General features: G+C 35.9%; 1 protein-coding gene across 6 annotated transcripts in view; it reads right to left on the reverse strand.

The window, feature by feature from the left end:
- The window catches only part of LOC136032143 (ras-GEF domain-containing family member 1B-like), a 316,559-nt gene that overhangs the window by 78,738 nt on the left and 225,365 nt on the right, over positions 1-12,456 (reverse strand). For all 6 annotated transcript variants that reach the window (XM_065712317.1, XM_065712313.1, XM_065712316.1 and 3 more), the window contains one exon: positions 3,093-3,224. In XM_065712317.1, coding sequence (XP_065568389.1) covers positions 3,093-3,224 — 132 coding nt within the window. The remainder of the gene's footprint in view (positions 1-3,092; positions 3,225-12,456) is intronic.

Raw genomic sequence — 12,456 nt, forward strand, 5'->3', positions numbered from 1 at the left:
TCCATAATCGAACAATCCTCTGCTAAAAATATTTTACTTATATTTCATCAATTTTACAGCATGGTGCATTTTTAACCAGTAATTAGCACCAGCATGGTGCATTTTTAACCAGTAATTAGCACCAGTATGGTGCATTTTTAACCAGAAATAGCACAGCTCCATAATCGAACAATCCTCTGCTAAAAAGATTTTACTTATATTCCATCAATTTTACAGCATGGTGCATTTTTAACCAGTAATTAGCACCAGCATGGTGCATTTTTAACCAGTAATTAGCACCAGTATGGTGCATTTTTAACCAGAAATAGCACAGCTCCATAATCGAACAATCCTCTGCTAAAAAGATTTTACTTATATTTCATCACTTTTACAGCATGGTGCATTTTTAACCAGTAATTAGCACCAGCATGGTGCACTTTTAACCAGTAATTAGCACCAGTATGGTGCATTTTTAACCAGAAATAGCACAGCTCCATAATCGAACAATCCTCTGCTAAAAAGATTTTACTTATATTTCATCAATTTTACAGCATGGTGCATTTTTAACCAGTAATTAGCACCAGCATGGTGCATTTTTAACCAGTAATTAGCACCAGTATGGTGCATTTTTAACCAGAAATAGGACAGCTCCATAATCGAACAATCCTCTGCTAAAAAGATTTTACTTATATTTCATCAATTTTACAGCATGGTGCATTTTTAACCAGTAATTAGCGCCAGCATGGTGCATTTTTAACCAGTAATTAGCACCAGCATGGTGCATTTTTAACCAGTAATTAGCACCAGTATGGTGCATTTTTAACCAGAAATAGGACAGCTCCATAATCGAACAATCCTCTGCTAAAAAGATTTTACTTATATTTCATCAATTTTACAGCATGGTGCATTTTTAACCAGTAATTAGCACCAGCATGGTGCATTTTTAACCAGTAATTAGCACCAGTATGGTGCATTTTTAACCAGAAATAGGACAGCTCCATAATCGAACAATCCTCTGCTAAAAAGATTTTACTTACTTTTCATCAATTTTACAGCATGGTGCATTTTTAACCAGTAATTAGCGCCAGCATGGTGCATTTTTAACCAGTAATTAGCACCAGCATGGTGCATTTTTAACCAGTAATTAGCACCAGTATGGTGCATTTTTAACCAGAAATAGCACAGCTCCATAATCGAACAATCCTCTGCTAAAAAGATTTTACTTATATTTCATCAATTTTACAGCATGATGCATTTTTAACCAGTAATTAGCACCAGCATGGTGCATTTTTAACCAGTAATTAGCACCAGTATGGTGCATTTTTAACCAGAAATAGCACAGCTCCATAATCGAACAATCCTCTGCTAAAAAGATTTTACTTATATTTCACCAATTTTACAGCATGGTGCATTTTTAACCAGTAATTTTTATTGTATACCTTCAAAACCGATTTTAAACTAAAAAACCGCTTAAAAACTCACCCTTTTAGTGTTGGTATTTTCACATGAATTGGCACATACCCCTAGGACAAATGAATAGGCTATAAAAGTGTGTTGTAAAAACCAGGCAAAAACTGTTAATATAAACATAAAAAAATTCAAAAAAATATAAACAATGTACACATTACAGAGACATTTAGGGGGGTTAAAGCACAATAGAAAAAAGGTTAAATGAAGAAACATTCGATAAATATCATGAATATTTTAATAAGTCTGAAGTAGATCAAAACGGATTTTAGAATGACTTTAGCTGGGTCATCCTCTTTAAAATGAATTTTAAAATACAATTTACTGCTAGTTTTTTTCCTCTCAAAGATATCTCTTTTCCGTGTATCAGTAATTCCTAGTCATCGCTTATTTCCAAACATTATGTACATCATCAGATGCGTCCATGGAAAAATTAACAGCTAAAGCTTTCGCAGCGCAGAAAGAATAAGACGGAAACATATTTGGGATAGGTGTAGTTTTTTTTTTTTTTTTTTAACATCCACCTGCTCTTTTCTTTAAAAAAAATATTTGGGATAGACTATCTTTAACTTCGTGATAAGAAGGCTAATTAATGAGGCTCAGCAGTTTCACATTTTTTTTTGTCAAATCTTGTAGGTTACTCTTCAATATGGCAAATAATTGCCTTGCGTAATAATGACACTGATTACCTTCACCAGAAATCTTGTAGGGTGGTGGAGGGTGGAGGAGGGGGGGGGGGTAAACCTACCAAAAAATTTCACCAGTCGACAGCATATATGGATTATGTTCCCAGTAGACTAAATTCCCAGAAAGTTACATGCGCACTCCTTAAAGACGAATTCTGATGCTTTTTCACGATAAAAAAATACCTATCAATACTAGCGGGAATTTCAATAACTTAAAAAAAAATCTAAGGCAGGAGCCAGACTTAAAAAAAAAAACCTGCAATTTTAATGTATTATTTTCGTCGAAAATGAATTCTATGAATTAGCAGATGTGAATATAAGTGACTCAAAAATTTATTGCCAGGGGAAAGGCCGTATCCAGGGGTGCATTACCAGGTCTGAACCCACCCCCTGAAATTTTTTCTAACTCGTAAAAAAGTAACGAAAGTGCATATAAGAAAATTTGTGATGCATGTTGTAAAGTTTTTAGGCCTCTAAAAATCCCTTTCCTTTGTAAAGGTGTCAGACATGTGTAAAACAACCACCATTATTAACAGATATTGAGATAAAGAGAGGTTAGGTTCTTTCCTCAACTAGGATAGTCCCCCCATTTCTAGAATTTGAGGAAACAATTTGAGGAGTTCCCCTCCCAGGGGAAGTTCCACCTCAAAGGACAAATTTATAGAATATTTTTTTAAATTCAAGCCAGAAGAGCAGTTCATGGCCTTTCTCGTTAGGATGGATCCATTCTCTAGGGAAGTTCCCCCTCCAAGGACAAACTATAAAACATTTGCAGATATCAGTCTGTAGTGGCTCGAGGGGCTATGGCTTCTTCAAGGCTATTACATATAATAAAATGGTTTTGAATACACTGTATCTGTTTCTACTTTTCAATTGGAACACCCAACTTATCACATTTTTGTTTAAAATTATACAACAGCAATTGGAGTTAAAAGGGATCAATGGCTTATATTCGCTTACGTTGTCTTGTTCTGAAGAATTTTCGGAAGACTCGACAGTTTCCAAGCTGGAATTGTGGCTGCTCATTCCGTCACTCGAGCCACATGGAATGTTTCCAATAGTTTTCCCCGTCTGATGCGTTTGCGGTAAACTCTGCAAAGATGATCATCATAAAAAAGACATAAAACAAATAAAGCGAAAAAAGTCATTCTTGTGGATTGTACACTGTCAGCAGCTGTTTGTGCAAAAATGGCTTAAATGACGGGAAAGACGACAGAGAAACGTAACTGGTCAAGATAGAAAAGTCAGCAATTTAGGAACCAGCCGTGTGTTTATACCAACTGAAGCACTTTTGGAAATTTGGAAGGTGCATTTTCCCACCAGATTTCCCCCTCCTCTATTCTTCCCTATATTTTTGAAAGTATTATTTTTTGGTATTTTCGTGTAAAAAAAACGAAATAAAAACTACCCATCCCTAGAATTTGAGAAAACAAATCCCCCCCCCCACATTTAGGTGAATTCATGCCAATGGATAGGTCACCAGAAAGAAAAGTCAATGCTATCTAAATCTTTTACCATTGGTGCATTTTTAACAGAAATTCGTCAGGAATTATTGTTAAGACGTTGGGAGCTTTCAAGCATAAGGGAGGGGGTTTATTTGCTCATGGCAACGATGGCCCATAACTCTCCCTGTCTTATCTTCAACGCTACCAGAGCATGAAGTTGCCTTTCATAGTTGTATTATTCAACTTAAATGAACTTACTCATTTCACGATCTCCTCTATTATTGTGTTTTTTTGTTGTATATATATATATATATATATATATATATATATATATATATATATATATATATATATATATATATATATATATATATATATATATATATATATATATATATACTTTCATTACGCTTTGTAATGAAAATGTGTAAAAATAGGTGCGCTTCTCTAATCAAACAGTTCGTGATATATATATATATATATATATATATATATATATATATATATATATATATATATATATATATATATATATATATATATATATATATATATATACTTTCTATAATATCTCAGCATTATTTTGTTCCACATTAGCATTGTGTTACGTTTTAGCATGCTGCTCAAGATTAACGAGAAAAATGAGGCAATTTGCAGCCAATGAAAGCTTTATCCCACGTCTTCTCGTATTGGCATGTGTGGTCTACAAGCTTATCTATATATACATTGGTCCTTGTACTGGCCAGGTTCAACTTTTCCACCAAATCCCTCCTTCCCTTTGATTTATATCTCACAGTATTATAAATAAAATTTAAAGCTTAGAAAAGCAATCACTTATTCCTTGAACAACCCAGTTGATTAATTAAAACCTTTTAAGAAAAGATCTCTGAACCTTTAGCAAACATTTTTTTTACCAGATCATAAGATTTGGTAAATTCCAAAGTTACCGAAAACACGGTTTTATAAAATCTGTCTCAAAGAACTCTACTAATCCAAATTTCACCAAAGTACGCCCCATTACACTTGCTCCAGCTTTTCAAAGTTTTATGAAGGTTTTATTTTCGACTAGCTCAAGATTACCCTACATATTGACGTCCAATAATTTGACAAATTAAAGCGAGACTTCCATCACTCATTCTAGATCATTTTAAATAATCTAGAAAAACAAACTTCTGGATAAACAATTTATTAGTTGGCCTGAAAAAGCTTTTGAATTACTTGATCACAACATCTTGATTCACTTATTACTAAATAGCTTTGTACTTAACCACCTCTTAGCAAATATTGTAATACCTTTTCTCTCAAATAAATCGTAAGTGGTAAGATCCAAAAATTTATCCTCTAGCACCTTCCCTTATTTACTGCGGAGTTCCTCAAGGAACTTTACTCGGACCACTTTTGTTCCTAGTAATGATCAATGGAATTAGTAGTGGGTTTTCTCGATTATGGAAATATAAGGATGACTTCCTGATTCTTGAAGTATGTGATACGAATATTAAAAGTGACTCTCGAAATCAAAACCGATGTGTTAGATGAAAAATTTAATTGCCGAAGGATGCATCCTCTCCATGTTTACTTATACTTCGTTAGTCCATTACTGGAATACGCTTGTGTGATTAATTATCTATCAGTATTATCTATCTATCACATATAGTTCAAGAGGTTTTCAACATAAGTAGGTTTTCAACATAAGTGAGCGGTTATAGTCCCTTCTGGGGTGTGATATGTCAACCAAATACTTGTAAGCCACAATTTCTCCTAATATCATGCTTTTAAATGGGATAATGTAAATTAGAAAAACTTTTTTTTGAGTAGAGGATTGGATTAAAGAACGTGGAAAGACACTCATGAAAATTTACAAGTTTCAGAGGAGAGATGGCATGAGTCTCAAGGACCCACGCTACGTATGTGCCTAAAATCAACCTGACATTAGCAAAATTTATTATATAACATAAAGACCAACGCTTCATTTTTAGTAAACTTCTCGGGGATACTTGTTTCATCTCAACCTGTCGTCCGAGCTCACATCTACATCATTTGGTCTCGCACACCCAACTTCATCTGGAAAAATTTTTAGTCAATTTTTTTTTGAAAAACATACAAAGGAAAAATAGCACTAGTAACTTTTCTTTCGGGGGATTTATAAGTTACTAGTAATGTTTGAGATCATAAATGTTTACTTTATATTTGTGCATTTTTCTAATGAATTTACTTGAGAAATGTATAAAAGGAGTATGCTGTGCTAGCTGAGAAGCGAACTAGGAAAAACTAGGTTGCAATATTACACACTTTTCCGAGAAAAAATGCTTGAATTGTAAAAAATGTTTGAAACACCTCAATATACAAAATATAGCACTGAATTAGTACTTACTATGCTTGAAGATGCTAAAGTCTTGATAAGTATTAAGTGCTTATATTTTTTTCTGAACTCGACACAAGGGTTCATTTTGTTCAAATTTTCGAAGAAATTCCTTAATAACGAAGTCAGCGATGTCAGTTTGGGGAAAAAGGCAGAGTTCCCCCCCCCCCGAAGTGTTGATAGTACCCCTTTTGATATTTTCATTAATAAGAACAGAAGAAAAAAGTCAGATAGCATGTTTATTTCCAAATAAACTAAAAAGCAAAAAAAAAATCCCAGATACCCTAAATTTTATACGAATAAAAATAAAAACGTGCGATAGCCATTAATGAACGGCCAACGTTTCCATTTTTATTCTTAGAATGTTAAATTTATAAATTTTCAGTTTATGTGACGATCTATTTGCTATTTTACAGTTATGGCCCATTTTTATAGTCGTCAGGCTATAGCAAATATGTCTGAATTAACTGATTTTGTTCCTCTCTTAGAGTGTTTTCCTCTATCTCTTTCAGGTAATTACCAATATTTTTTATGTTATACCAACTGTGATAGCCCTGTTATAGCGAATGCCACAGCCATTATGTGACCTCCAATATGTGTGATTCATTAATTTTTATTTTCTACTTTAGCGTGTTTTGTCTCAATCTCTATCCAGATCTTTCGTTTCATGAATATTCTTGTAAGTATTACCGAAGTGGATTTTAACCTTACTTTTGTCATGTCTCTTCGTCCAACAAACTTATTGAGTTTTCGAGAGGGTAACCGATTTCATCAATAAATCTTATCTTACCTTGCTCAAAACTGTAAAGAAGTGCATCATGTATTTTGATTCTGGAGGAATAAACTAGCAATAGGCTACTTCAAGGCCATGGGTACCTCAGAAGGGTGGCAAGTAAGAACTGTGCCTTGATACCTCATTACCACGTAAGTATTGGTATATTATAGGATAGTTAAAACCTGTATACCAGCTTTATCATAAAAGACCTCATTCTTAAAACTTCCTTATCTCCACTAGGTTTTTCCCCCGCAGGAGATACTTTCCAGGGAGACCTTTCTACATAGGTAGATGAGCAATAAGGGTATGAGAATCATCGTAAACTAAATTTATATTTGCACTTTCCATAAAAGAGTTTCTGACATTGGCCTGATATACCTCTTGGCTATAAGATAGAAATTCTAGAGCCTTTTTTACGATTTGGAAAACACATAGGGCAACAAGCCTCTCTTGTCCCCCTTTTTAACCGTGACTCCGGGGAAGACAGGCATCTGGAGCAAAAGCCGTAAAATTATGGAAGCTTTAAATTATTAACAGGTAGGTTTTCTAGATTTTATAAATATCATCTTGGGGGTCCAGTAGCTCGAAACTTTCAGGGATCGTTCTGTGGCAAAAAACAGGTCAAAAAAGTTTTCCCCTGTCAATTTAAATCTTACACCCGTAGTTGCTTGGGTCAGGAAGAACTTAAAATAAACAAGAGCCAGGAGCTCATATGGCACTTATAAAGAGGTCGGAACAACCAAGAGATCATATGGCGCTTGTGACGAGATCAAAATCTAAAATTAGACTCGGAACTCCGGTTTCCAAGATTTCCGTTTCCCCCCTCCACCCACCAATGTCCCCGGATCCGATCCGAATTGAAAATATAGCATCTGAGACATGACACCTTTCTATATATCAGGTTTAATTAAGATCCAATCACCCATTCGTGAGATAAACATTACTCATTTTTTCACGATTTCCCCTCCCTCCAGCCCCCCCACAGATGGTCAAATCGGAGAAATGACTGTTATCAAGTTAATTTGTGCAGGTCTCCGACACGCCTACCAATTTTAATCGTCCTAGCACAGCCCGAAGCACCGAATTGGCCAAAGCACTGGAAATCTCCCCACCAACTCCCCCAAAGAGAGCAGATCCGGTCCGATTATGTCAATCACGTATCTAGGACTTTTGCTTATTCTTCCCACCATGTTTCATCCAGATCTCTCCACTCTAAGCGTTTTCCAAGATTTCCGGTTTCCCCCTCCAACTCCCCCCCCATTGTTACCAGATCAAGTCGGAATTTAAAGTAAGAGCTCGGAGACACGAGATCCTTTTAAATATCAAATTTCATTAAGATTCGATAACCCGTTTGTAAATTAAAAATACCCCATTTTTTCTAATTTTTCGAATTAATCGTCCTTCCACTCCCCCCAGATGGTCGAATCGGGGAAGCGACTATTTCTACTTTAATCTGGTTTGGTCCCTGATACACCTGCCAACTTTCATCGTCCTAGCTTATCTGAAAGTGCCTGAAGAAGCAAAACCGGGATCGACAGACAGACAGACAGAAATTGCGATAGCTATGTCACTTGGTAAATACCAAGTGCCATAAAAATTGATGCAGGGTATGCAACCCTTGGGCGGAGAGGGGTCCCAATCCAGAAGAAATAAAAGAACAAATATTCAGTTCCCTCAAAACGAAGCCCGAGAAAGGCCTGGAAGAAAAGACAAACATTTTTTTTCTCGATTGCCTAACACGGAAGGGGCAATCGTGAAACTTGGAAGGGACTCCTTCAATTGTAAATTGAAAGTCATATAGACCTTTTTAAAGAACAAAAGTGAATGAAAGACGACTAGTCTCCTTCTCGAATCTTTTACAGCCACATGCCCACCCCAGCAACCCCATAATATTGGATCAAAATTTGATCCATGATCTTGGATCAAAGTAAATAAAAACAGAGAGGAGCCATGTTTGGTCTTGGTTGTCTGATCATACGACGTGCAAACCTAAGCGAATCAAAGGACAGAATGTGCAAATAAATTTTCAAATTATCGGCAATACCTCGGGAACGCCTTTAAGTATTAATTTGATTAGATGCTGAATTGTAACACAAGGGGAGATGGTAGAGCTAAATCGAAAGACATGGTGTGCCTCCGCGTTAACTAGATTCTATATCTGTATTATCTTAAAGACAGCTTGGAGGGAAGGTGAAACTTTCTGGCAGTGCTGGAGAAGGAATAGGGGGAGGTTAGGGGGCTCAGTGGTAGCAACTCATAAAAACGTAGTGGGGCGATGGGCAAAATGTATTTTTCAAAAACTCATAGGAAGCCCTCCTGCTTTGGCACCACTGGGAGAGGAGGGGCTAAAAGTGTTTTACCTCTGGTTCACCTTAACGTTTTTGAACTATGGCTGGCTATGGGACTTGTTCAATTTATTCAAGGGTATGTAGCGAGGTAAATCAAAGACATTGTGCCTTGCCTAGCTATCAATAGAGAATCTACAATAATCAGGTAACAGCTTTGGGGATCAAGTTGAAACCTTTAGAGGGTGTCGTAATGGGGACAGCAAGCCTCGCATACTGCCTTGGAGGAAGGGGCAGAGGGGATGGGTCCAAAGATATCGGTCTCTAATCTTTCAAAAATTTCTGCTTCTTGTTGAGATAGTATATGCGCAGTATCTCAGGAGCAGCTTAAGGGAACGAGTTAAAATTTCTAGGAGCTGCGTTAGGGCTAAGTAAACTTCAAGTTCTTACTTGGGAGGGGGGGGTAATAGAAAAAACCATGCATCCAGGTTATAAAAATTGCATATCTGCAATACCTCCAACTTGTGGAGATTGAGCTAAAAGTTTCACGGAGTATTTGGGTAGAGCAAGGAGACTTGAAACATTGTGTTTAGGAAAAGGGACCAGAAGACCAAAATATTATTGTCTCTGCTTTCACCCCAAAATGCACAAAAATATGAAAATCTAGCTGAATACCAATTAAGACATAAATAAAAAGATGAGTAAAAATACTAACAGTATGCGTGGGAAAAACGCTATAATTACAGCTTATCAGATGAGTTTCTTTCATTTCTTGTTTTTTCTCTTTTTAGGAAAGCGTTGGTTTGTTTATTTTCTCGTATTTATGTGTAGCTATTAATTTGTTTAAGCTATTTATTTCTTATTTTTCCCTTTTCTTCGATTAATAAGGCTTCCAGATGCAAAATATTGGAATTTTTATTATTATTTGCTTATCTTTCAACGTCCGCTGTTTTTAATAGTTTAAAGTTATCTTGTTTTGACATTTTCTTTTCATTTTAATTACAAACGAATGACAGGAAAGTCAAACAAATTATTCCCACCGAATGAATAGAAAAGATAATTTTCTAAAACCATATAATCTCATATTTAATCTAATACCGTCATATCTAATTAACATATGATGAAAGTTAGGCCTTGGATAAATAATTACACAAACAGCCGAATATTTTTAATTGCATTTAGTAATTAGTTTGATAACTAAAATTCTTTCTTAGCAAGATCGAAGTTGGCTTCTTCAATTTAGTTTCTTTAGAAAATTAAATACCCTATTAATAATCTTTGATGCATAAGACCTCAAAACCTTGAATAATCTAAAATAAATACTTTCAGGATAATGCCCCAATATATAAATAAAACATTGCACTTAATATTCAAACAATACAAGCTGTTAGAACCAAATAAATTAATATAAGATCATTAGAGCAAAGTAGACTGCTACTGTTAATTATTTACTATACAAAATCCTCACGCTGGTAAGCCACCTGATGGCGACACACAAAGTAACATCTCTCCTCCATCCAACCCAGCTCAAATTTTTTCCCTGGGCCAAATTGCAATAGATCCCCCAAACTTGTAGAAAAACAAGAAAAAAAAAACGTTCATGTGTTCGCGCAGTAATTTATAAATAAATTAAGAACAAGAATCTATCCAGGCACTGACTCATGAACGTACCAAATTTAGCAATTGCCTGGTTCGAAAATGAGCTATAAACATAGATAATGGGTAATGTCGGTAACTCCCAGCCAATCCCTACTCTTTATGTCTGAAGGCAACTGTGTTCATTAGTTTCATTAAAATCGTGACAAATTTTGCATGTAGTGTTGGTAAGTCTACCCTGTTTTTGTTTTTTCAAGGTGGGGCGATCAAGTTTAAACTTTCAGAATTTTTCTGATGGAAAGGGGTATGGTTAAGGATTGAAAAAATTTCCTTTTCTTATTATGGATTGTTCTGGGTACCCGAGTGACTGACCGTATTTCAAACAGTAGGCTGTATGAAAAGTGTGGTTCAATCCCGGTTCTAAGGTTATAATGAGAGAAAGGTTGGGATGGCTAGGGCACGTTCTGCGGATGAAGGATGATAGATTGCCAAATATTGTCCTTTTCGGCAAACTGTCTAGGGCTAAACAGAAAGCAGATCGTCCGTGGTTGGGGTGAGTGGATGCCATAAAGAAAGATTTGAAGGAAACGGGGACTTCCTTGGAGGGTGTAAAGAGGGAAGATTTGAATATATCGGGATGGAGGAGGAATGTGCGTAGCTGTGTTGGCCTCAGGCGACTTGATGCTGCGGTGAGCTGTTAGTAGTAGTAGTAATAGTTTTCTTATTACGTCCATGCGTCTATTTAGTTTTAGCAGTATAGCCTGTCGAAATATTTGTGGGAGGGAGGGGAGCAGAATAATTTTCTTCGATCGTCATAATCCCACACTCAATGCGGTTTTGCTTTTTCCTGTTTATGTTTGTCATCTGCCAGCTAATTCTGGAATAAAACTATAAACCAAATCTTGTTTTCCTGCTTGGCATTCCAGGTTATGTTTATTTTGTTCAAAACCAAGCATTTTTATTTAAAAATATACATATTTACTACAAAACGTACACCCCTTAAGACTAAGGCCACACTTGCGAAGAATATGACAATGAAGGATAGGAAATTAAGTGAGATAGATGGCATTAATGGCTTGTCAATAGAAGCCGTTATTGCAGGGGAGTTATCCTTTTTGAATTGGCTTCTTCTTATTAATAATTCAATAGACAGTATCTGGACCCAAAAAATTCTCATAAAGAATAGATGTAGGGTGCAGCTAATTGACATCCAGCGTCTACAGCCGCTGCCAAACTATGAAGTAATAGTTTCAGCATTGGATGATGAATTTCCAGGGCAATCCATCTTTGATTAGAGAACATTGCGTAGACTCACTTTTTTTCGACCAGTAACTTCCGCAGCAGCGGTAATAAGACTGATATGCAAATAGTTTCGCCGATTATCATTTTTGAAATGATATCTAGGACAGGCTTCAGGGGGGAATCCACCCTGCGTGTCAACTGATATTGGAGGAAGCGTTTTGATCAATTTTATTTCGATTTATATCAAAGGTAACTTGCTCACCTGGTACAACTATCCTAACCTAAGGCTATAAGAGCCGTTCAGGGGCAAATTCTACCAAGTCTTAAAGGGAAATAAGATGAAAGGTCAAAAAGAATTCAAAATGAATGAAGGGATGATTTCGATCTGAATGCACCAACCATTTGATGGAGAAACAATCACACTGTCTTTTAAAGTATTTGGAGGTTAAAGTATTTGGAGAATGCACCAACCATCTGATGGGGAAACAATCATAGTTTCTTTATAGTAATTTGCAAGGAAAGTGTTATCAAATGCATTATAGAATGGAGCTAGTCAGACACTTAGAAAATCGATGGCGACAAAACAATTGTGTTTTGTGTTAAAACGAAGTTTACAGATCAT

The sequence above is a fragment of the Artemia franciscana genome, chromosome 10 (assembly GCF_032884065.1).
Source record: "Artemia franciscana chromosome 10, ASM3288406v1, whole genome shotgun sequence".
Taxonomy (NCBI): Eukaryota; Metazoa; Arthropoda; class Branchiopoda; order Anostraca; family Artemiidae; genus Artemia; species Artemia franciscana.